The following is a 27,149-nucleotide window of genomic DNA, read 5'->3' as shown; positions in this document are numbered from 1 at the left end:
AGGTGCGAAGACTGTGCGCGCACATCCGCCGGTCGCCTGTACACTCCGTTCGTATGCAGAAGCTGCAGCGATTGCTCCACCTTCCCAACCACCGCCTCATTATCGACATTGCAACAAGGTGGAACTCCACCCTGCACATGGTGGAGCGGCTGTGCGAGCAGAGGCAGGCCATAGTGCATTTGTGGGAGGATACACGGCCAGGCACTTTGAAAGCAGACATGGAGTTGACAGGTGTGCAGTGTTCGAAGCTGAAAGACCTCTGTAAAGTCCTTCAGTGTTTTGAGGAATGCACACGGCTGGTAAGCGCAGACGACGCCATCCTAAGCATGAGCATCCCACTTATGCGTCTGCTCATGCAAACTTTGACGCACCTTAAGGAGCAGGCTTCTGCAGCCAATGTTGATGAGGAGGAAGAGGAGGAGGGAATCCTTGATGACATTCAGCCATTGTCTGCTCAGGGACCTCTCCTGGACGAGGTGGAGGAAGAAGAGGAGGAGGAGGAGGAGGATGATGGGGATGATTACTTAGGGGAGGAGGATGCATCTTGTGGGGCAAGTGAAAATGTTGGCGTGGCAAGGTCTGGTACAGGGTTTGTGCGTGACTGGAGGGATGTGGATTTGCCAGAAAGTGCTCCTCCAACCAGCACTCGCAGTGCATCATTGACACCGGGAACATTGGCCCACATGTCAGATTATGCCTTGCAGATCCTAAAAAGGGACCCCCGCATTGCCAAAATGATGAACGATGACGACTGCTGGTTGGCCAGCATCCTGGATCCACGCTATAAAGGCAAATTACAAAACATCATGCCACAGGAGAACCTTGACCTAATATTGGCTAATAAACAAGCAACTCTGGTAAATCGGTTGCTTGAGGCATTCCCAGCACACAGCAGCGGTGATGGTTCTCCCACGAGCCGTACGGGCCGGGGCCAGCTTGGCAGAGGTGTTCGTGGTGCACACAGCAGAAGTGGCGTTGGAGACAGGGGTTTCATGACAATGTTGTGGACTGATTTTTCAAGTACCGCTCACACAACTGGTAATACTGCATCGATGGAAAGTGACAGGAGACAGCAGTTGTCAACTATGGTTACAAACTACTTTTCCTTCCATATCGATGTTCTCCCACACAGGTCATTCCCCTTTGACTATTGGGCCGCTAAACTGGACACCTGGCCTGAATTGGCACAATATGCCTTACAGGAGCTCGCTTGCCCAGCTGCAAGTGTGCTATCGGAAAGAGTCTTCAGTGCAGCTGGATCAATCCTGACAGAAAAAAGGACCCGTCTGTCAACCCAAAATGTGGATGATCTAACCTTCATTAAAATGAACCACGCATGGGTTTCCAAGGATTTTGTCCCACCTTCCCCTGATGACACATAGGGTGACAGAAAAATGGCTTGCTTTGGTCCACCTCTTCCTGGGACTTGACCTATTTCACCTTTTGCATCAGCTGAATGTCCAACATCAACATATGCCACTTTCTAAAACTCCCTAACTGTGCTGCCTCCCCCCCATGGCCGGGGTCACCACCTAGCGCACGACACCGTGCGAGTGCCGTTGCCCTGGACAGGTGGGTAGGCCGACTCTTGGGCGCGAGCACTGGCACAGGGTCCCTCATAGTGCAATCAAGTGTCTATGACGGTGGTGGTGCACACCCGCCGTCAGACACACCGCCGTACCATGAGGGGCCCAGTGCCAGTACCGACGCCCACGAGTGGGCCCCCCTTGCTTGGGCAGGGCCCCAGCATTTGCAATCTTTACCTCTCCCTGCTCCTCCGCTGTGTAGTCTGGGCCGTCAAATCCATACTGTGTCTGACACCGTTTGAGCCTGCCTCCTGATGTATAGACATATATTTTGAATGTGTACGCTATCCATACATGTTATCTGGGGATACGGTACCCTTTCTCACCTTTGTGCAATCACGTGCAATCCATACTGGGCCTAACACCGTTTGAGCCTGCCTCCTGATGTATAGACATATATTTTGAATGTGTACGCTATCCATACATGTTATCTGGGGATACGGTACCCTTTCTAACCTTTGTGCAATCACGTGCAATCCATACTGGGCCTAACACCGTCTGAGCCTGCCTCCTGATGTATAGACATATATTTTGAATGTTTACGCTATCCATACATGTTATCTGGGGATACGGTACCCTTCCTCACCTTTGTGCAATCACGTGTAATCCATACTGGGCGTGAGAACGGCTGGTGAGCTGTTAAGCAAGCTACAGCACCTGTGGTTTGCACACGTACGTTTTTCATTTTTTCAGGAATGACGGTTAGGCCTAATTCCGGAACTGCGGTTGACCTGCACTTACTGGGAAATCATTGTTCGCGGGTAATAATTGTAATCAGTGATCCCCATCGCTAACGTTGTTGAGCGGGTTATCTGCACCTGTAAGCGACAAACGCTGGCCTTTTCAGTGTAGCGCACATGCAGCCACGGACATGTAAGGGCATGACACAGTTATTGGCAAATCTCATGTGCCAGAGCCTCACGTGTCCCTCTAGTAAGCCGGACTCGGACCGCGGGGCATGACGGAGTCTCGTTCGTTAACGGAATTAAGCTTGCAATGTGTGCATCTGTTCTGTAGCTGGCATGGTTGAGGTTTCCCAGGTGGAGTCGAATTTAACCGTAGGCTCCACTCCTGGTGGTGCCATTCTAGACATTCCTTTAAGGTTCAGCTTTGCAACCATACTGCCCACGTAAAACAAACACTTTGCCTTCATGAATGCTGTTTGGAGGGTCATGACTCGTGGGAATAACGCCGCTCAATCAGTTAACCTGCTAGAGAGATCGTTCGTTGCTCCCAAGCATGACATCACACTCCCTAGGAAGAAGGTAATGCCACTGTGGCGACCGTACTCCTGGGGGCGACACAAGTGCACTGATGCCCAGCCACTGCTCGATGAATCTGCTGGTACATTGACCCAGACCACTACATTCCCCTCGCACGCTACACAGCCTGAATCTGACCCTGATGAAACTCAGGTTACCGTTCCCATATACAGTTCCATCTTACACGGTGACAAAGAGGAAGCTGCAGATGAAAGTGCAGGTTCGGCCCACCCGCCATCAGACACACCACCGTACTATCAGGGGCCCTGTGCCAGTGCCGTCGCCATCGAGTGGGCCCCCCCTGCTTGCTCAGGATCACAGCACTTGAAAAGTTGAAATACTGTGCAGTGAGATGGAAGATGGGGACAACAAGGAGTCCAGACAAGTACAGGGATTCCCTAGCGAGGAGACTTATTTGATTGTTTTCAATGTTGGGAGAGCAATTTTTGGGGAGCACTATACTCTGGAGAATGATAGATGGTGCCCACCATACACTGGAACATTCCAAAGGTGGACATCAGACACTGGAGCAGCATTTACAGGGCCCATTATACACTAGAGCATTAGAAATGGGGCCCATTATGTTTGGAGCATTATTTGGGCCCATAAGACAGTGGAGCTTCATCCATGGGGACCAACATATACTGTAGCATTATGTGGAGCTCATCATATACTGTTTCAAACATTATATGGGACCAATGATTCTGTATGGAGAAATAGATGGGCCTCGTCATGAGATGTAAAAAGTGAAGTATTTTTCATTGTACTATACCGCTATTTCTCTGCCGTATCGGAGCATGATGAGTTGTGGTATTATGTGTTAAAGGGGCGCTCTTTCGCCCAGGGCACATGAAAACCTGGAGCCAGCCCTCCCCCCCCACAACTGTAGCCAAATAACCCCCATTTTTCAGTGCGTAACTTGTATTATGAAGTTAATTAAGGTTGACAAGCTTAAGTAAGAAGAATTGATGCTTTTGGCATTCAAATGGGCACTGTTGGTGTGTTTCCTGTCCTCCTCTCACTGCCGACTTTTATTCCCCATTGACTTACATTGGGTTTCGTGTTTCGGGACGACCCCGACTTTTCCCTATAATCGGACGATCTTGCTCGACCCGACTTTTGGAAAAGTCGGGTTTCACGAAACGAAACGCGACCCTAAAAAACCAAAAGTCGCTCAACTCTAGTAATGAGTGATTCCCTAATAAAATTTAAGAAGGGACTGGATGCCTTTCTTGAAAAGTATAATATTACAGGGTATATACACTAGTTTCCTTATATTGCGTTGATCCAGGGAGCTAGTCTGATTGCCGTATGTGGAGTCGGGAAGGAATTTTTTTCCCCAATGTGAAGCTTACTGTTTGCCACATGGGATTTTTTTTGCCTTTCTCTTGATCAACATGTTAGGGCAGGTTAGGATAGGATATGGGTTGGACTAGATGGACTTAAAGTCTTCCTTCAACTTTAATCACTGTTACTATGTGATATTAGACCAGTGCTGGTCCAACATGTACAGGTGCTTCTCACAAGATTAGATGTCATATTGATGCCATAATTGATACAGAAGGAGCCCCAACCAAGTATTGAGTGCATATACTGAACATACATTTCAGTAGGCCAACATTTTGGATTTTAAAATCATTTTTCAAGCTGGTGTTATAAAGTATTCTAATTTACTGAGATAATGACTTTGGAGTTTTCATTGTCTTTCAGCCATAATCATCAACATAAACAGAAATAAACACTTAGATCGCTCTGTGTGTAATGACTATATATAATATATGAGTTTCACTTTTTTTATTGAAGAACTAAAATAAATTAACTTTTTGATGATATTCTAATTTTGTGAGACGCACCTGTAGCACCCCCACCAATCAGCTGTCACAAGCTCTGGTGGCGGCCAGATGTACACACATGAAACAGCTGCTTTGCACAGCTCCATGCAGTGTGCAGTGGATGCTGCCCAATATTCCAGATGAGCTCACATTCGTTTGAGTTTACTGTTTACTTCCTGCTGCATAGTTTGCAGCAACTGATTAGTGGGGATGTTAGGCTGGTTTCACATTAGCATTTTTTAGCGCTGCGTGTCCATGCGCATGCGCCCCTAAGTTTAACATGGCGGGCACATGGTCTAGCGTTTGCACGCGCACATATGCGTTTTCGTGAGCATGCTTTTTTTTGTAGTGTGCGCCTAGGTGCGCCCGGCGCAACATGTTGCATTCTTGTGTCCGTCCAATGGCGTCAAAAATTGCATGCACACGCTAGCTCACGGAATGTGCAAAAATAACACATTGCAGACTATGGGAACGCAGGAGTGCGCATGGACATGCGCACGCCTGCGTTTGAAATCGCATGCGTTTTAAGAGATAACATGGCTACAAACTGGTTTAAACGCATGCTCTTAAAAAACGCAAATGCATGCCAAACGCATGAAGCGTTTTTTGCATGCGTTTCACAAAGTGCAGCGCTAAAAGACGCTAATGTGAAACTAGCCTTAGGTGTCAAAACCCCACAGATCTGATAATGGTGACCGATCCCAAAATAGGTCATCAATATATTCACACCATAAAACCCCATTAAGAGGTCTTCAAGGGGTCACCTTTAGTTGCAATCACACAATAGCAAAGGACATTCACAATTCCATGCAGCGCAGATATTCTATTTGTGTCAGTTCGTATGCAGAAGAATGTGACATCTTATGGAACTGAGAAGGTATTCCTTATATTCTGTAACAAGTCTGTATGTGCAAAATTGCATTTTATTTTGCAGGACAAAAAAGACAAACCTAGACATTTATTAACAGTGGGACAGTTGAATGAGCTCTGTGGGATTAAAATGATTGCACATGTAGCTCATAAAGTTTGTTGGGCTTTTCATTTTAACGTAATAGGTGAGATTATGATAACACTTTAATAATACCTACATACAGTCTATGAGCAAAGCACAGACTCACTGGGTAATTATGTTAAATCTAGAAAAAGTAGAGTTTCTACACTGTGAGCTTTACTTAATGGTGACTGCGTAAGCGCTGGCACCTAACCTCAGTGTCAACTCATTTGATTATGGATAAACCAAGTAGTGCAGTTGGTAGTCATATCTAATATGGGAGGCCAGCTCAAGATCCATTCAAGGAACTTAGGACTGTTCTTTTATAGTACCTGTGGTTAGGAATACTGATGAGCAAGCGTGCACGCCACTGCTTGTTACCCGATCGAGTACCGTGGGTGCACGAGTACCATGCTCGAGCTCTTGCCCTGCATGTTCTGCTTCTGTTAAACAGCCAATACACACAGTAATAAACTAGCCATGTAGGCTACTGGCATTACTGTGATTAGTCAGCCGCATTGTGTCATCAAGTCTTATATACTGCCCTAAAAAAATAAAGGGAACACAAACAGCCTCTTGCAAATGGAATAGTGTTCCCTTTATTTTTTTGAGCAGTATATAAGACACGGTGATATGATGTTTGGCACACTCCATACATACAGGATGGGACCAGGGTGCCATACATACAGGATGGGACCAGGGAGCTATACATACAGGATGGGACCAGGGAGCCATACATACAGTAGGGGAAGTCACACATACCAGGACAGGGACGGAGGGAGCCACGCATATCAGGACAAGGATGGGGGGAGCCACACATACCAGGACAGGGACAGGGGGAGCCACACATACCAGGACAGGGACGGGGGGAGCCACACATACCAGGACAGGGATGGGGGGAAAAACACATACCAGGACAGGGACAGGGGGAGCCACACATACCAGGACAGGGATGGGGGGAGCCACACATACCAGGACAGGACAGGGGGAGCCCCACATACCAGGATAGGGACTGGGGGAGCTCCACATACCAGGACAAGGACAGGGGGAGCTCCACATACCAGGACAGGGGCAAGGGAGCCCCGCATACCGGGACGGGGGGAGCCACACATACCAGGACAGGGATGGGGGGAGCCACACATAGCAGGACAGGGATGGGGGGAGCCACACATAGCAGGACAGGGACGGGGGGAGCCACACATAGCAGGACAGGGACGGGGGAGCCACACATAGCAGGACAGGGACGGGGGAGCCACACATACCAGGACAGGATCGGGGGGACAATGCGTACCCGGCTTAGGCCGGTTTCACATTTGCGCTTTATGGAGCAGCGACGGCCTGTGCACGGCCACCGCTAAGCCCCGCCCCCTGCCGGCTCCCTGCCCGCCCCATCCGGTCATTGCCGCCTACTAGCACACATGGACGCTTGCGATCTGCGCACCCTATCTTTAGCATAGGGTGTGCAGATCGTGCGCTGGCCGTGCGCTAGCAGGATTTTGCCGTGCACTGCGCACTTTTGAAGGTGTGCCGTGCGCGCCAAAATGCAACATGCTGCGTTCAGCACACACGGGCGCACCTTCAAAAGTGCGCAGCGCACAGCAAAATCCTGCTAGCGCACGGCCAGCACACGATCTGCACACCCTATGCTAAAGATAGGGTGCGCAGATTGCAAGCGTCCATGTGCGCTAGTAGGCGACGATGACCGGACGGGGTGGGCAGGGAGCCGGCAGGGGGCGGGGCATAGCGGCGGCCGTGCACAGGCCGTCGCTGCGCCATAAAGCGCAAATGTGAAACCGGCCTTATACTCAAGTCAATAAGCATACCTAGTTTTCCGTGGCAAAATTAGGTGTCTCAGCTTATACTCGGGTCAGCTTATTCCTCGAGTATATACGGTACATGTCTCCGCTATTCCCACACAGGTGCAGTAACAGTCACGTCGTTACTATGCATGCGCGGCAATAGCAGTGACGTGTATGTCACTTGTGCAGGTGCAGTTTGTGGCCGCAATTCCCGCGTATGCGCAGTAACAGCCACAACTGTGCGTTCTACCCGCACTGCTCCTGTCAGCACCACTAAGCATACACAGATGTTAATTTCACCGCACTCCCGATGCGATAGCATCGGGCCTATTTCTAGTTTTAAATATAAGAGGGAGTTATCGGTGTGATGTGACATGGCTACCACTGTTACCAGTGTGATGCATAATGGCCGCTCTCTGCTCTCCTGATAAGTGACATCTGCAGGTTCCTCTCAGTTTCAGCTCACAGGCAGACAGAGTGTAATATTGCTGCAGTACAGCAGAGCTGAGGGAGAAATAAAAATGTGTTTTCAAGAAGACAAAGTTAATTTCTCCTGTTCAGTCTTAGTTACTTGTCTCACACTGGGAATACCTCCTTCATGTTAAATAATCTCTGGAGGCAGAGTAATCTCCAGGCACAATCCGCCTCGCAGCCTGGAAGAGGTAATTTAAATAAAGTGACAAACAATGATTTCTCAGCAACAACACATCTGATATGAGACATACAGGGAGGACTGTTTTCAGCATTCTATAGCCTGTATGGCCATATTATTTACACATATCTATGGGGGAGCTATCAGAAACACTGTAAATTCATTATATATGACGTCCAAGACATCTGAATATACTGTATATTTTGGTGGTAAAAAAATGTAATGTAGAATTGCATCTGAATGCAAAGATAGATGCAAGAGGTGGATACCCTTCATTTAAAAACAGCATTTTGTGTTTATTTGTGTTATCTTTGTCTAACATTTACCGTAAATTTATTTGGTGATCTGAAACATTTAAGTCATGTAAACGAAACAGTGGTTCATAGCACCTCACAGGAATACCGGGTCAACTGTACCCATGAATTGGCGCACGTCCTGTCCAAGGAGTCCCTCTTGGATCCAATGTAGAGTCCACAGCATAGAAAAGAACAGCGCTCCACACGTTGGTGAAAAGAAATATTCACATTTAATCTGCCTTCTGTGGCAACGTTTCGATCCAATGATCTTTATCAAGCACAGTACAGAATGTCTCAACCACACAATAAATAGTAAATACTCCACCCCAATCAACAACACACCAATCAAGTGATGACAGAAATGTATACAAACAATTATACAACAAAATTCCCGTATAACAATATTAAAAACAAACATTTTCATCATGGGTCAGTAGATCATCTCAAATCCCTTACAAACGCTACAATTGATCATCACAATATACATACTCCACATAAATATATCGATAAACTTAATTAATGCGCACGGCAGAAGCATGTCAGGACATGGCAGTATGTAGTATGTATGGAGTTTAGTAACAGCTGGAGAGCCTCTGGTTCCAGATAGGCCATAACAACGTTAACTTTTTACGCTTGGAGACATGAGACTATCTCAGTTCATGGGTCTCTCCTTGAAGATTTTAGAGACTAGGAGGAGTTTCATGAACATCTTCACTGGATGGAGGAGTAGGACTTGTATGGGTGTAGTCAGTAAATGGCTGGGGGTGTATTTCGGAGATGGGGTAGGAGTGGTGATATCTGTAAAAGTATACACAGTTCCCACACACAATAGGTACAGGAATTGGTTGACGTGTGTAGGGCACACCCAGAGAAGGCAGACAGATCACATAACACTGGGACACAGGATACAGAAGTTCACAGGACACTGCAAACATGTCTTTAACTTCTCTTATAGCTTTCCTCAAAAGCAAGGAATCCATCATCTTCAATGCAATAGTGGCCTTACTGACAGTGGGAGGGCAGCAACTCTTTTCGTTCTTCGCTTTTAGCTGCCCGTGTAGCCCCACAGAAAATCTGAGGTATGGACTGGCATTCCTGGGAGTACCAGCATTGATCCTGCTGATTGTGGGCTTCATATTCAATGACAATACATGGAGATTATTCACAGGCTCAACCTATGACTTCAGCATCCAGGAGAGAAGCAGGCAGAGCCTCCTCATGAAGTATAAGCTCATCTGCTTTGTGATGGGCAACATCATTGGCAGAGCTCTGGTAGCGCCAGTCACTTGGCTGGCAGTCACTCTATTAAATGGCTCCTACTATGCCTGTGCGGTCAGTGAATTTGCCAGTGTGGATCACTATGACATCTTTAGGAATATGAGCGCTGACGTCAGGAAGGTCACCCTGGCACAATTCCCCTGTGCCCAGCTGGTTTCAAGCAATTTGTCCAGGGTCAGAGAAGAAGTGTTACTGGAGCTCAAGTACCAATCACAGGTATAAGTAGATGTCAGGATTTGGTGCCAGTTTGACTTTCTATCAGGGTATGTTCATACCAGACAGAACAGCTACAGATTGTACCTGTGGATCTGCCTAGGTAAAATCTGCCATATGTTCAGTAGGAAATAATGATTTTCCCCGCGCTGCTGCTCAATGCACTTCCAAAAGGACTCGAGCCCCCTTATTTCCTACTGAACGTATCGCTGTATCAGGTCGACCTGTGGATCTGTAGCAGCTGCCACTTCTACATGCCTGTACTCCATCTCCACCAGGTGAGCAGTTCTCTTGGTGTTCCCTTTTTGTGTAACGTGGGATAAGACCCTATTGCGCTTCATGTCTCCCCCCTTCTTAATAGGTAAAATCTGCAGCAGATACCGGAATAGACATGTAAACTGGAAGATAAATTTCATCCACAGACTTTTTCTGTTGTGGATTTTCATCACAGATTTCACTCTTTTCAAAATAGAAGAGGTGAAATATGCAGTAAATTTATAACAACACGTGTATGCCTATTCTGCTCCAGATTTACTGTGGATGTTACACATGCAGACTTGGTGGACCCGACCTTAATGTGTGAATGGTATTGTCATACAAGCAGGGAATAACCGATCTCCGGATGACATACTGTAACATTGCGGAAGCTACAAATTGGGACATGTTCATAAATAGGAAGCTACAACTACATAAATAGCGGAGCTAAGTTTGTCACCCAATTGACTGGCTGATTTACACTATGCTATTATGGTAATTGGCTAGTGAAAATATACATAAGTATCAACAATGAATTATGAAGTCAGAAAGCATGCAAATATCATTTCTGCCTTGCTCAAGGCTTCCCCATGATGCCCTGCAGCTATAACATTTTATGGGGTTAATATACCTTGTACATTAGTGGTCAGTGCCTCGACCATCACAGATTGGTTGTTCCCAGCGGATCACAGTTTGTATGAAAGTCGTTTCGTTTTCCATCTCCAGAGTCACTGGGTAAGTCTATATCTCCTTATCTCCTGCACAGTGTTAGCTCTTATTGTCAGCGAGATCGTCTCTCTCTCCTGTAGAGTATAATTTCTTATGGTTAGTGGGCTCCTCTCTTTCCTGTAGAGTGTAAGCTCTTATGATCAGTGGGTTCCTCTCTCTACTTTAAATTGTAAGCTCTTATAGTCAATGGGCTCCTCTCCTGTAAAGTGTAAGCCTTTATCGTCAGCAGGATCCTATTTATCATGTAAAGTGTAAGCTCTAATGGTCAGAAGGCTTCTCTCTCCTGTAGAGTGTAAGCTCTTATGGTCAGAAGGCTTCTCTCTCCTGTAGAGTGTAAGCTCTTATGGTCAGAAGGCTTCTCTCTCCTGTAAAGTGTAAGCTCTTATGGTCAGTGGGTTCCTCTCTCTCCTGCAGAGTGTAAGCTCTTATGTCAGCAGGGTTCTTTCTCTCCCCCGTAGAGTTTAAGCTCTTATGGTCAGCGGGTTCCTATCTCTTCTGTAGAGAGTAAGCTTTTATGGTTAACAGGGTCCTTTCTCTCTTCATAGTGTAAGCTCTTATGGTCAGCGGGTTCCTCTCTTTCCTGTAGAGTGTAAGCTCTTATGGTCAGCGGGCTTCTCTCTCTCCTGTAGCGTGTAATATCTTATGATCAGCGGGCTCCTCTCTACTGTAAATTGCAAGCTCTTATGGTCAGCAGGCTCCTCTTTCTACTGTAGTGTACGCTTTTATGGCTAGCAGGGTCCTCTTTCTCTCCTGTAGAAAGTAAGCTCTTATAGTCAGTAGGGTTCTCTCACTCCTGTAGAGTGTAAGCTCCTATGATCAGCAGGATCCTCTCTCTCCTATACAGTGTAAGCTCTTATGATTAGCATGGTCTTCACTTTCCTGTAGAGTGTAAGCTACCATGATCAGCGGGATAGTCTCTCTCCTGTGCAGTGTAAGCTCTTATGATTAGCGGGGGACTGTCTCTTGTCTGTATCATGTAAGCTCTCAGTGGGGTCCGCTCACCTGCATAGGGTAAGCTTTTATGCTCAGTGGGGTACTCTCTGTCCTGTATAGGGTAAGCTCTTATAATCAGTGAGGTCCTTTATCTCACCTGTAAAGCATAAGCTCTTATAGTAAGCAGGGTCCTCTTTCTCTTTCCTGTAGAGCAGGGATCCCCAACCTGTAGCTCGGGTGCCACGTGACTCGCAATCTCATGAATTGTGGCTCGCGGCTGTTTGCTAGCTTAGTGCATTAGCTCCAGGTCTAGCAAAGTGCTATGAAGAGCACATCTCAAAATGGTGAATTTTGTGAGTAGTCCGGCACAGAAAAGCAGATCCGGGTACACATGTACTGGTCTTAGGGGCTTAGAGATAATTTAAGGATGGTGTGCTGGAGAAAGGATGATACTACCGGTCAGAGGAGGTGCTTGAAGCTGGAAATCACAGTGTGGTGGGAGTTCTTGATGGGAGAATACTGAAGGGGGAATAGTAGGTACCCTTGGATCTTGGTGTACTGTTCCGTGGAAAAGCTTTGGCTGTCATTATTCCCATAATAGGGGCTTTGTTTGCTACTAATGTGAGGGAGTGTGGGAGCCAGATGTGGCTCGCGACCATCTCTCAAAGCTGAACATGGCTCGCAACCCTCTCTCAGAGCTGGATGTGGCTCGCTACCCTCTCTGAGCTGGATGTGGCTTGCGACTCTCTTCAGAGCTGGATGTGGCTCTCAAGGTTAGAAAGGTTGGGACCACTGCTGTAAAGTGTAAGCTCATATGGTTCTGAGGATCCTTTCTCTTCTGTAGAGTGTAAACGTGGCCTTTGGGAGTCCTCTCCTATAGATGGTAATCTCTTATGATCAGTGAGGTCCTCTATCTCTACTGTAAAGTGTAAGCTCTTATGGTCAGCAGAGTCCTTTCTCTATTGCCTGTTAATTGTAAGCGGTTATGGCCAGTGGGGTCCTCATTTTCTCACCTGTAAAGTGTAAGCTCTTATGGTCAGTGAGGTTCTCTCTCTACTCTCCCTGCCATGTACTTTATGAGCAATTTCAAGCTTTTCAGTATTGAAATTTGAAACAAATCGAATATCTGGGGAGAATTTGTCGACCTGAAATTTCAAAAGATTCGCTCATCCCTTCAGAAACATTTGGCTGATTAAATATCACATCTTGGTCGGTTTACTTTTAGAATAATTTTTTGTGTCAAAATTTTGGTGCAAGTTGGTCACTTTCTACTGCGCACAAGTCCCCCAGAAAACCAAATCATGAGTAGTCTAAAACTAAATGAAACAGAAAATGCTAACATTTTCATATTTTCTACCAAAGTAATTCTGCCTTAGTGTTCTTTTTTTTTCCAACAGATCCATTTATAAATTTCTAAACTATATATTAAAGAGGTTTTCCCAGAATGTGCCATATAATATATAAATGAGAACAGGTGTCCATATTCACATATGTACATCACTTTGGAAAAATCCACATTTGCTGTACATTTATAGCATATTTATTGATTTTTATACAATACTGTGTGTATGTGACAGTCTACCATTATAGTACCTGAGGTGATGTTCCTCATTGATGAGTCACTGTGTTTAATGCATTCAAAAACCATGAAAAACAGGTAATTATGAACCCAACCCAGGCTCTTACCAAGTGTTTGCACATACAGTACATGGTACATTAATCCTCAGATGCAGGGTGGTTAGGAGGTGATTTATTAGGTGTATCATAGTTTTCTCTTGTGGCATTTTTAGCGTAAATATACTTTCCTTAAATTCCTGCAGACTAATAGTACCTTTTTTTTCCTTTTCCTTCCCCTCTCAATTTTAATATGTGTGCTTGTCTATGCAAGCTTGCCAACATACGTAATGTGTTTTTTCACAATGGGTCAATTCATTATTTGCAGGGGTTTTTTTAAGTCACTTTTCTTTTTTGACTTGTGGCTTTTACTTATCTCTTTTTGTGCCAAATTCATTGATTTTTCCCACAAGTTTCATGAATTTAGCTAAAAGCTAAATTGATGTAAAAAAATCTGAAAATTAACTAAACCATGAAAGATAACTTAAAAAAGGCGCAAATTGTTTGATGAATGTTTCACAGATCAAAAAGTAGAGGTATTCATGCAAGAAAAAACCTGTTGTAAATGCGATGATGAATTGGGTCCAATGTGTTTAAAGGACCATATTAAGGCTAGTTTAACACTAAAGTTACGAAGCGCAGGGCCTCCGTTAAGCTCCGCCCCAGCCACGCCCCCTCCGGTCAGCTCCTCCTCTGATCGCATGACGCTGCATGCGATCAGCGTACCCTATATTTAGTGTTGGGTGCGCTGGTCGTGCGCTGGCATGATTTTGCCGGCGCTCGCACCCTTTTGGTGTTGCGCCAAGTGCACAAAAACGCACTCTGTTGCATTTTTGTGCGCACGGCGCAGTGCTAAGAGGGTGCAAGCGCCGGCAAAATCTTGCAAGCACACAACCAGCTTACCCAACGCCAAATATAGGGTACGCTGATCGCGTGCAGCGTCATGTGATCAGAGGAGAAGCTGACCGGAGGGGGCGCAGCTGGGGGGCGGAGCTTAGCGGCAGCCCTGCGCTTGGTAACACTAGTGTGAATCTAGCCTAAAGCATATCTGTCACCAAAATATGCTGCCCAATATGAGATTTGCATATAACAGGGATAAGTCCACTCCCTATTAGCTAAAACAGTGCAAAAAAAATATTGGCTAAAATGAGTGATCAAACGAAGTTATAAATACAAGTCAAATATATTCAATAGGGGAGTACCCCTTGGTGTTATGATTGACTCACCGTAGGAGGCAAAAACAGAAATGCTAGCTAAGTCCAGAAAACCAGAGAGGTTGGCAGCTATCGGATTGCAGACCCCTGAACCTATCAACACAACTAGCAGTAGCCGTGGGGGGTTCCTACGATGCCCTAGACCCCTCGATCACAGCCGGAGAATTAAATAGCCTAAAGACAGAAAGGGAAATCTAAACTGCCCCAGAGCAGACCCCAAAGCAATAGGCAGCCCCCCACATATAATGACGGTGAAGCAAGAAGAAAGAACACAACACAGACAGAAAGATAGACTGAGCAAAGACGGGGCCCAAGCTAACTAGATAGGAAAGGACAGGAAGGCTGCTGTCTGCAATCCGTGAAAAACCCTATGAAAATAAGAGCCAACAGACTGACAGTGAAAAAGGCCCTGAAGACGCTAGGCTTCAAAAAGACTATGTCAGTACTCAGGAATATTCTGAAGACAGAGCAACAGGCAAAAGAAGAATCAGCTCACCCCAGCAGGGAATGGCAGAATCCAGAAAAGCAAGGCAAACAAAAACAAAACACAAATGCTAACAGGCAAAGCAGAAAACTTAGCTTTAGAGGAGCAGGAATCAGACTGGTTTCCTAGAAGTCCACAGAGAAATCACCCGCAGGGCAGAAGGGCATCGGCAGCCTTATATCCAGTCCGTGACTCCACTCAGCCAGTCATCATCATTAGACTCAGGTGCCTGATAATCAGGCTCATTACCTTCCTTTACCAGAATAGGGAGTTCACCAGACCTTAGTGACGAAGGGGAAAATGAACTCACAACAGTACCTCCCCCTTGAGGAGGGGTCACCGAACCCTCAACCACGCCACCAGGGCGATCAGGGTGAGCCCGATGAAAGGCACGCACCAATCTTTTGGCATGAATATCAGAGGCAGAGACCCAGGAATTATCCTCCTGACCATAACCCTTCCACTTAACCAAATACTGGAGTCTCCGTCTAGCCAGATGGGAATCCAGTATTTTCTCTACCTCATATTTTATGTTACCTTCAACCAATACAGGGTCCGGAGGTGCCACCCCAGGAACAACTGGTTCAACAAACCTCTTCAACAAGGACTTATGGAACACATTATGGATTTTAAATGTGACAGGGAGAGCCAAACGAAAAGAGACCGGATTAATAATCTCCAAAATCTTGTAAGGTCCAATAAATCTAGGCTTAAACTTAGGAGAAGCCACCTTCATAGCAATATTTTTTGATGATAACCACACCATATCACCAATCTTAAACTGGGGACCAATGGTCCTATGTCGGATGGAAAACCGCTGGGGCCTTTTCCTGGGAGAGAGATAACTTATCCACCACATGGTCCCAGATTTGGTGCATTCTCTCCACCACAGTGTCAACACCTGGGCAGGCAGAAGGCTCCACCTGCCCTGAAGAAAATCGAGGATGAAACCCAAAGTTACAAAAAAAAGGTGACATCAAAGTGGCAGAACTAGCTCTATTATTTAAAGCAAATTCTGCCAAGGGCAAAAATGAAACCCAATCATCCTGATCAGCGGAAATAAAACATCTCAAATACGACTCCAAGGTCTGGTTTGTTCTCTCTGTCTGCCCATTGGTCTGAGGGTGAAAAGCAGAGGAGAAGGACAACTGAATTCCCAGCTTGGAACAGAAAGTCCTCCAAAATCTAGACACAAACTGAACTCCTCTGTCAGATACAATGTTCTCAGGAATCCCGTGCAAGCAAACTACCTGTTGCAAAAACAGGGGCACCAACTCAGAGGAAGACGGCAACTTAGGGAGTGGTACAAGATGAACCATCTTAGAGAACCTATCACAAATCACCCAAATAACAGTCATTCTTTGAGAGACCGGCATATCAGAGATGAAATCCATTGAAATATGGGTCCATGGCCTCCTGGGGACAGGCAAAGGCATCAACAACCCACTAGAGCGAGAACAAGATTTAGACCGGGAGCAAGTCCCACAGGACTGCACAAAATTCCTGACATCATGAGACAAGGTGGGCCACCAAAAAGAGCGACTCACCAGATCCCTAGTACCAAAAATACCTGGATGACCAGCCAATGCAGAGCAATGAACTTCAGACATCACTCTCTTCTTCCACTGGTCAGGAACATACAACTTTCCAAATGGGACAACGCTCAGGTTTGTTCTCCTGGAACTCTTGCAGAGCAAGTCTCAAATCAGGCGAGATGGCAGAAAGAACTACCCCTTCGCCTAAGATGGTAGCAGGCTTGGTCACCACAGGAGAATCAGCACAGAAGCTCCTAGAGAGGGCGTCTGCCTTGACATTCTTAGTTCCAGGAAGAAAGAGACCACAAAATCAAAACGTGTAAAAAACAAGGCCCACCTAGCCTGTCTAGGGTTCAAGCGTTTAGCCGCCTCTAGGTAAATCAAATTCTTGTGGTCAGTGAGGACCACAACTTTATGTTTAGCTCCCTCCAACCAATGTCTCCACTCCTCAAATGCCCATTTCATGGCCAACAGTTCCCGATTCCCCACATCATAGTTACATTCAGATGGAGAGAACTATCGGGAAAAGAAAGCACAGGGATTCATTTTAGATGTTACAGGATCCTTTTGGGACAAAACAGCTCCTGCACCAATCTCAGAAGCATCCACCTCTACCTGGAACGGGAGTGAGACATCAGGTTGCCGCAAAACCGGGGCGGAGGTAAATCTTCGCTTCAGCTCCTGAAAGGAAGCAACAGCCTCCGGAGACCAATTCAACACATCAGCACCCTTCTTAGTCAGATCAGTCAATGGCTTGGCAATACTAGAAAATTTTGCTATAAATTTCGGATAAAAATTAGCAAAACCCAAAAACTTCTGGAGGGCCTTCAAAGAAGTGGGCTGAACCCAATCATAAATGGCCTGTACCTTGGCCGGGTCCATTTCAATAGTTAATGGAGACAAAATAAATCCCAAAAATGAAATCCTCTGTACTCCAAAAAGGCATTTCGATCCTTTGACATACAGGGAATTCTCCCTCAAGATCTGGAACACAGTCCGAATATGTTCCACATGAGAATCCCAATCCTTGGAGAAGATCAAAATATCATCCAGATAATCAAAAATTTATCGACAAAGTCTCGGAAAATATCGTTCATGAAGCACTGGAAGACAGAAGGGGCATTAGTGAGCCCAAAAGGCATCACCAGGTACTCAAAATGTCCCTCCGGAGTATTAAACGCCATCTTCCATTCATCCCCCTGCTTAATGCAGGTAAGATTATACGCCCCCCTGAGGTCAAGCTTGGTAAACCAGCAAGCACCTCTAACTCTAGAGAATAGATCCGAAATCAGGGGTAACGGATACTGATATTTAATAGTAATTTTGTTGAGGGCACGATAATCAATACAAGGCCTTAAAGAACCATCCTTTTTGTCCACAAAAAAAACCCCGGCACCTAAGGGTGAAGAGGATGGTCTAATATGACCCTTCTCCAACGCCTCCTTAATATAGGACCGCATAGCCTCGTGCTCGGGTACAGATAAATTGAAGAGCCGACCCTTGGGAAATTTACACCCCGGGCTCAGTTCAATTGCACATAACTCCTATGAGGAGGCAAGGACGCAGACTCATTCTCACTAAATACATCATAAAAGTCCGCCAAATAGTCAGGAACATCATGCGACTGAGGAGAGGTGGAAAAAAACCGGAGCCTCACTACAGGCACACCGACAACCCCAACTCACCACAGACACAGATTTCCAAACCAAGACTGGATTATGAATTTGCAACCAGGGAAACCCCAGAACAACGGCATCATGCAGACCATGTAGCACCAAAAATCTGCAATTTTCTTGATGGTCTGGGGCGACCCGCATGACCACCTGGGTCCAAAACTGAGGTTTATTTTTCGCCAAAGGAGTAGCATCAATCCCCCTCAAAGGGATAGGCATCTGCAGAGGTGTCATAGGAAATCCACAACGTTTAGCAAAATCCAAGTCCATTAGGTTTAGCGCTGCTCCCGAATCCACAAAAGCCTTTGACAGGGAGCAGATCAGAGTAATAGCCAGAAGAAACTTAGGTTGAACACCACCAACAGAAAACGTGTGTGCAAAGCGTTTCTCTCATTTAGGACAAACAGAAATAATATGTGAGGCATCTCCACAGAAAAAACACAGCTTATTACGCCTTCTGAACTCCTGACGTTGCGCCTTAGACAAAACTCTATCACATTGCATAGGTTCAGACATCTGTTCTACCGGTGGCAACACCTCTCGTGCAATCCTGCGTTCACGTAAACGCCGATTAACCTGAATGGCTAATGACATAGAATCATCCAGACCAGAGGGAACAGGAAATCCCACCATAGTATCTTTTACGGCTTCTGACAAACCCTTCCGAAAGAGAGCAGCCAAGGCATTATCATTCCAGGTAGTAAGGACCGCCCACTTTCGGAACTTTTGACAGTACAACTCTGCAGAATCTCGACCCTGGTTCAATGCCAACAGGGTCTTTTCAGCCTGATCAATAGCATTAGGTTCGTCATACAACAACCCCAAGGCTTGAAAGAATGCGTTCACATTAGTCAGAATAGGATCATCTGGTTTCAAAGAAAACGCCCAATCCTGGGGATCGCCACGCAGCAAAGAGATGACAATTTTAACCTGCTGCGCGGAGCTCCCTGACGAGTTAGGCTTCAAGGCAAAAAATAATTTACAATTATTTTTGAAACTCAAAAATTTAGATCGATCACCAAAAAATACATCAGGTGTAGGGATCTTTGGTTCAACAGCATGCGAACGAGCAAGGTAGGCGGAAATTCCCCACACTTCCGCAGCGAGCTGCTCCACATGATCAGACAATTGCTTTATCTCCATTGAGAGAAAAAAAAAAAATTCCCCCTACGGCCTCAGAGATATAGAGGAAAGAATATACACACTCTCTTTTTTTTTTTTTTTTAACACAATTCTTTCCTGCTATTGAGTACCCTAGGATCTGCGGTATGGCGGGTGATTCTGTTATGATTGAGTCACCGTAGGAGGCAAAAACAGAAATGCTAGCTAAGTCCAGAAAACCAGAGAGGTTGGCAGCTATCGGATTGCAGACCCCTGAACCTATCAACACAACTAGCAGTAGCCGTGGGGGGTTCCTCCGATGCCCTAGACCCCTCAATCACAGCCGGAGAATTAAATAGCCTAAAGACAGAAAGGGAAATCTAAACTGCCCCAGAGCAGACCCCAAAGCAATAGGCAGCCCCCCACATATAATGATGGTGAAGCAAGAAGAAAGAACACAACACAGACAGAAAGATAGACTGATCAAAGACGGGGCCCAAGCTAACTAGATAGGAAAGGACAGGAAGGCTGCTGTCTGCAATCCGTGAAAAACCCTATGAAAATAAGAGCCAACAGACTGACAGTGAAAAAGGCCCTGAAGATGCTAGGCTTCAAAAAGACTATGTCAGTACTCAGGAATATTCTGAAGACAGAGCAACAGGCAAAAGAAGAATCAGCTCACCCCAGCAGGGAATGGCAGAATCCAGAAAAGCAAGGCAAACAAAAACAAGACACAAATGCTAACAGGCAAAGCAGAAAACTTAGCTTTAGAGGAGCAGGAATCAGACTGGTTTCCTAGAAGTCCACAGAGAAATCACCCGCAGGGCAGAAGGGCGTCGGCAGCCTTATATCCAGTCCGTGACTCTACTCAGCCAGTCATCATCATTAGACTCAGGTGCCTGATAATCAGGCTCATTACCTTCCTTTACCAGAATAGGGAGTTCACCAGACCTCAGTGACAAAGGGGAAAATGAACTCACAACACCTTGGCCTCCTTTTAGTGATTTACCGTCTGCTTTATGTTTCATGCTGTGGCCATACAATTTCAGTACCTGAATGTTCATTCTACTGAAAGCTATTTCTAACAAACTCTGCTTTTATTTTTTAACCACTAACATATTTAAAAAGTAATTTTTCTATTCCACACACCTCTTTCCGAGGCCTTATCTCCCTACAAGAACAATACATCCCAATTTTATTTTTTTCAACATAGGCCACACCAATTCCAGCCCATCATGTCATACACATAAGATGGCAGGCTGGTCCTGCTAAAATTGTATGAAAGTCAACATAGCGTAAATCTAATTTGCGTGGCCCCCTTTATGTATGATGACTAGAAAAAACTCCATGACTTGAATTAGCAGACCTCAAATTGTTTGTGCCCCGTCACTTAGCCCAGTGTTTCCTAAATCCAGTCCTCACAGCCACCCAACAAATCACGTTTTCAGAACGTCCTGAAACTGTGGCAATTTTTGATGCCTTGATAATAATTCACCTGTGCAATACTAAGGAAAAGGTGAAAACCTGATTTGTTGAGGGGCAGTGAGGACTGGATCTGGGAAACACTGCCCTAGCTTATCAGACCCCAAAAAAGTATATGATGAAAAGCTGTCAGAAGAAGCCATTGAAATTCCTACATGCAACCCCATATTTGATTTGGTTCTATCCCTTTATAATGCAGAAAGTAGAAAGAGACAATGAAAACCAGAACTGAAAAAACTGTGATAAGATCAAATGATTAATTTGGGTCCGACTTTGCTACAGTAGTAATGTAATATTACATGATGTCCATTAGTATTAATGGACGAACGTGCAATATATGGCTTAATGTAGTATGCCAGAGCAGGTGTTGCTCTTTCTTAGCAGCTCCTCACCACCAACGACTGCAAGTAGTATGTAGATTTAATTGTATGGAACTTAAAGAGGTCATTAATAGAGATGAGCGAATTTGTTTGGATTTTGGATCCAAATCTGATTTTGACGTATTTGAATGCTATTCAGCTCAAATGTATGTCTTATGATCAGTTCCGAACATATTCGGTGATTTTTACTACCATTGACTCTAATGATGTTCGACTGTGTTCGACAAATATTGCAAAAAACAATATTCGAGTCTGATCGTATTTGGTACCGAATCCTAACAAATTCACTCATCTCTAGCATTAACCAATGAAAAAACATAAAAATAAAACAGAAAATGGGAGGAATTATCAAAATAAACATGTGGTCCTTCTGGTATTTGTTTGCCGCTTGGGCAGGCATGTGATTGTTGCAGTCAATGGGTGTCCTTAGTGATCACATGCCATACTTGTAGCCTTATGGCTTTCATTCCTGAGCAGTGACACCAATGGTACGCTGGTCAAGGGGTGGACATACCATTGGTGAAACCTTTAAACTGCACAGGGACCCAATAGGTATGGAGTCCCATTACCATCTCCAAAGCAGGTGGAGCAGTGCATTATGAGCTGTTAGACTGCAAAGGGCCCATATATTGTTCTTGAACATGGGGCCCTGTTCTGTCTGTGTCCACCACAGTGCTGGTCAGATCAAGAGGACCATTACAGCTACTATGCTGAGTTGCCAGAGGAGAGAAAAGGTGAATATAGTTTTTATTTGGGAGTCAATTTTTTTTTCAAAGGTTGGATAACCGCTTTTATGTGAACCTCTCAATGCAGAAGTATTTACATACATGAATACTTAAATCAATTTTTGAAAAGAATAAGAGGTCTTAGTTCAAAGTAAAGTGTTCAGGTGTGATTACTTTCATGGTTTAATGCTGTGATCTTGTTGCCCTCAGACTTGTTAAGATGGTATAAATATTACATGAAAAGGTAGGGTGTGTAGGCATTGCCTTCAAATTAGGGCACAAATTAGAGAAAATAAAATATAATATATTACATCTTGAAATCTTTATAGAATGTGACGGCAAAATGGATTAATCTTGTTTTAGTTTTCTCTATGTGAAGTGGGTAACATTTATTACTATCCATTTGCACGGCTTTTAGGCTATGTGCCCACGCTAGCGTTTTTAAACACTCAGGAATCGCATCCCCTTTCCCAGAAAACGTGCGTCTTTTTCTTACGCGGTTTTTGCCAAAAAGCCGCACGTTTTTGACGCGTTTTTTGACACGCGTTTTCTGGGAACATTGGGGGAATGCTAAAAACGCTCAGCTATGCGGAAATTAATGAGCATGCTGCGTTTTTAGCCACTAAGCGATTCCTGAGCGGTTAAAAACGCACGCATTGGCACAAAAAGCCAAAAACGCATGCAAATTAATTGGAAGCATCTTGTAAGCGTTTCTGCAGCGTCTGATCCGGCATAAACGCTGCGGAAACGCTTACAAAAATGCAACGTGTGCACACAGCCTAAAACATGCATTACCTCTAATGCTGAACACAGATGCATTAAAATTTAGGTTAGCCTTATTTCACATTTAGATGACTTAGATTAGAAAGGATTTCATGCAAAAAAGCGGTTTACCAATTTGTCTTTATGTCCCCTGGTGTAATGTGATAGCTCAATAAAATGAAAACAAAGGATTTTACATCAAGTGGTGAGTGCCGCTTGTTAGTGACGAGTTTCCCTTGTTAGTGGCGAGTGCCCCTTGTTAGTGGTGAGTCTCCCTTGTTAGTGGTGAATGCCACTTGTTAGTGGTGAGTGCCACTTGTTAGTGACGCGTGCCCCTTGTTAGTGGTGAGTGCCCCTTGCTGTCTTCCAGAGTTCTACCCTTCATGGACTATACATTCCTATCCTAAGGATGAGCCTCACAGAAGATGATGTTTATGCTGCTGACTGTTAGTCCAATCTGTCGGAACGGTATAATATATATGATTTAGAGCAAGGCTAGTGCCTTCTTTTTGCTTTTTTTTTATATCTTTCCAAAGCCATGTTCACATGCTCAGTGTTTAGTCAGTATTTTACATCAGTATTTGTAAGACAAAACCAGAAGTGGGTGATAAATCTAGAAGTGGTGACATGTTTCTATTTTACTTTTCCTCTGATTGTTCCTCTCCTGATTTTGGCTTACAAATACTGAGGTAAAATAGTGACCAAATAGTGAACATGTGACCAAAGCGAAACCCTGCTGACAGATTCTTTTTAAAGACAAGGAGAGGGTCATGTATTGTGACTCTTACACAATAACATACCTCCCAACTTTTGAAGAAGGGAAAGAGGGACAAAGGCTGTGGCGCGGGGAAAGAAAGAACAGAGAGAGAAAGAGAAAGAGGGGAAAGAAAGAACAGAGAGAAAGAACAGAGAGAGAATGAAAGAACAGAAAAAGAGAAAGAAAGAGGGGAAATAAAGAAATAACAGAGAGCGAAAGAGAAAGAAAGATAGAGGGGAAAGAGAGAAAGAACAGATAGAGAAAGAAAGAACAGAGAGAATGAAAGATGGGACAGAATAAAAGAACTGAGAAAGAAGAAAGAAAAAGAACAGAGAGAGAAAAAAGGGGGAAACAGGGAAAGAAAGAATAGAGAGAAAGAAAGAGGGGAAAGAAAGAAAGAACAGAGAGAAAGAAAGAACAGAGAGAAAGAAAGAAAGGAGAAAGAAAGAACAGAGAGAGAAAGAGAAAGAAAGAACAGAGAGAAAAAACAGAGGGAGGAAAGAAAGAACAGAGAGAGAAAGAAAGAGGGGAAAGAACAGAGAGAGAGAGAAAGGAAGAACAGAGAGAGAGAAAGGAAGATCAGAGAAAGAAATATTAGAGAAAGAGGGGAAAGAAAGAAAGAACAGTGTGAAAGAAAGAACAGAGAGAGAGAAAGGAAGATGGGAAAGAAAGATTCTATAACGATACTATAGCAGTCCGGCTCCCATTGCAGTGCCCACCTGAGCCTCCTGATGCAGGACATGTCATGATCCGCTCACATGGCCGGCATCCCCGAGTCCAAGGCAATCCCGCTGTCCGCACTGTTGGAGGACACGGTGATGGATCTGTAGCATTCCGTGAAGTGCCTCCATAGTTCCGTCACAATCTACTCCCGAAATTACCTCATTTCCGGTCAGCTTCCAGCATGTCACTTCCGGTGGAACGTCACATGCGAATTTTAAAATGCTCCTCGGGGTTCCGCCATGTACTCCTGTGTCCGCGGGAAAAGTAACCTCCTGGCCGGGGCAGTCTCAAAATCGGGACTGTCCTGCTGGATCCGGAAATGGTTGGGAGGTATGAATGCTCCCCACCATACACCTTGTACACGCATGGCTCCGCACATGTCATACACACACGGTTCCACTTTGTATGCCTCGTACACACACAACTCCGCACCGTACACCTCTCACACACACATGGCTCCACTCTGGAAACATCGTACACATGCGGCTCTGCTCCATACACCTTGTACACATGCAGCCACGCTCTGTACACCTTGTACACATGGATCCATTGTAAACCTTGTACACACGCAGCTCCAGTCCGTACACCCACGGCTCTGCTCCGTACACACACGGCTCAGCTCCGTACACTTCGTACACACAGGGCTCCGTTTTGTATGCCCCGCGCACACGTGGCTCCGCTCCGTACACACATGTCTCAGCTCCATACACTTCGTACACACAGGGCTCCGATCCGTACACCTCGTACACACACGGCTCTGCTCCGTACACCTCGTACACACATGGCTCTGCTCAACTCCGTAAACACACGGCTCAGCTCCGTACACTTCATACACACAGGGCTCCATTCCGTACGCCTCGTACACGTGGCCCTGCTCTGTACGCCTCGTACACATGCGGCTCCGCTTAGTACACCTCGTACACACGTGGCTCTGCTCCGTACATACACGGCTCCGCTCCATACACACATGGCTCTGCTCCATACACCTCGTACACACGGCTCCGCTCCATACACCTCGTACACACGTGGCTCCGCTCTGTACACACACGGCTCCGCTCCATGCACACACGGCCCCGCTCCATGCACACACGATTCCGCTCCATACACACACGACTCCGCTCCATACACACACGGCTCCACTGCACACACACACGGCTCCGCTCCATCCACCCTGTAAACCCCACATAAACTTTACCACATCCAGCACCATGACAGCCAGCACAGCAGAGTCCTGCAGACACGGAGCTTCTGATCATGTGACCCCTGACTCCTCCCCTCCTGTGACCTCATCACAGGTCCTGTGCACACAGAACTCACAGCCTAGCCACATCATTGCAGGCTGCGGTGGCTCTCTGAGACGGTGAGGATGGGGGGGTGGCGGCTCAGTGCAATGCGGGAAAAATAGTGTACCAGGCAGGACGCAGGTGGGGGGTGTCAAAAACAGGACTGTCCCGTGAGAATCGGGACGGTTGGGAGCCATGCAATAATGTAGCCCCTACTGAAGCCTCTTAGTTTACTCAACCATTATGATATCCCTTTCATGGCGCCCATAGAGTATGATGCTACCCCCACCTTCTGACTCACATCCCCCATAGATGTTACATGGTCTGTTCCTGTTAGTGGTATGCCACTGGCATAGGTCAACAATATTATATTTTTGGAAGATTGACTCTTGAAACCATCACCAATCAACTATTTGAAGGGGCTGGGGCACCCACTGAAATGGGACAAAACTGCAATACCATCACACTAAAAGTATTGTGTTTGCAGTACCAACCAATCTAAAAAACAAAGTTGATTTGGAGCTTCCAGGAGCCATCATATCTCCTTCAAACAGCTTATTAATGGGGTGCAGGGAGTCCTGCCCCAACCTGTCTTGTATTAATAGCAGTCATGTAAATTGATATTTGAGGAGGTAACTTTATCTTATTTCAAGTAATGTTCTTTCCATTGCAACGCAAATATTTCCAGGTTGTTTAATGAAGAATTATACTTTTAATTATTTCTCCTTGTGATTTCTTACAGGTTACTGGATGGCTCTTGATAGCATTTGTGGCGATCCTGTTCTTCTTGATCCTGTGTATCGCTAGGTGTTGTTCTCCTCTTACTTACCTGCATTTGCGGTACTGGACCAGCTACGTCAACAATGAGCAGACTCTGTTTGAGCAAGCAGCAAATAAACACTCAAAAGTGTATGCCATGCAGAACATCAAGAAGTTTTTTGGGTTCTCGCCTGGTAGTAAAAACATTTCTGAAATTCGCATCCCTTCACATATGGATTGGAGAACTATCTCTGGCCTTGACCTGTTAAAAGTAGTCAATCAGGATTATTGTCATTACAGTCTTCTTCATGCATGGGCGGATGAGGAACCAGCCGATGGGAAAATTATTCCTATTGATGTAGGACAAGTCCCGGTGGACACGACTTCCCCGGCCGGAACTTCCTAAAATTTTATAGTTTACTATATTTGTCGGTGAATGGCTCAGTGAGTCAAATGGTATAGGTTCCTGGATGTTTGCATGGATGGGGGCATAGATCTATGTAAATCATTTCACCCTTAAAGAGACTGAACAGAAATGATTGGCTTCAAGCAATAAAAGTGTTCTAATCTTGTCATGTGTCATTTGTATATTTCCATCTTACCAACCAACTCTTACCAATATATATTAAAATTGTAATTTAACTTCACATTCAGTGCTATAATAGTGCACAAATGAACCAAATTATGAGAAAGAAAGAGATATAACTAGCTTTTTCTGTTTTCTTTTGAAGTTACAGCGTGGTCTAACCTTTGAGCTATAGTCTGTTAGAAGTATTAATACCAATTTCCTTATAGTGTTAGCTGAAATGCTCACTGACAGCAACAGAGCTC

At 45.3% G+C, this 27,149-nt stretch overlaps 1 protein-coding gene across 1 annotated transcript; it reads left to right on the top strand.

Moving 5' to 3' along the window:
* The first annotated feature begins 9,262 nt into the window (after nucleotides 1-9,262).
* CALHM4 (calcium homeostasis modulator family member 4) lies at nucleotides 9,263-26,889 on the top strand. The gene is made up of 2 exons (XM_073575969.1): nucleotides 9,263-9,912; nucleotides 26,302-26,889. Exons 1-2 carry the CDS (start codon nucleotides 9,352-9,354, stop codon nucleotides 26,722-26,724), a joined length of 984 nt encoding a protein of 327 aa, XP_073432070.1. The 5' UTR covers nucleotides 9,263-9,351; the 3' UTR covers nucleotides 26,725-26,889.
* The last annotated feature ends 260 nt before the right edge of the window (nucleotides 26,890-27,149 follow it).

The sequence above is a fragment of the Dendrobates tinctorius genome, unplaced genomic scaffold (genome assembly GCF_039654945.1).
Source record: "Dendrobates tinctorius isolate UK_male_01 unplaced genomic scaffold, ASM3965494v1 ptg000046l, whole genome shotgun sequence".
NCBI lineage: Eukaryota > Metazoa > Chordata > Amphibia > Anura > Dendrobatidae > Dendrobates > Dendrobates tinctorius.
The sequence above is the reverse complement of the archived record's forward strand: the minus strand, read 5'-3'. Positions and strand labels throughout refer to the sequence as shown.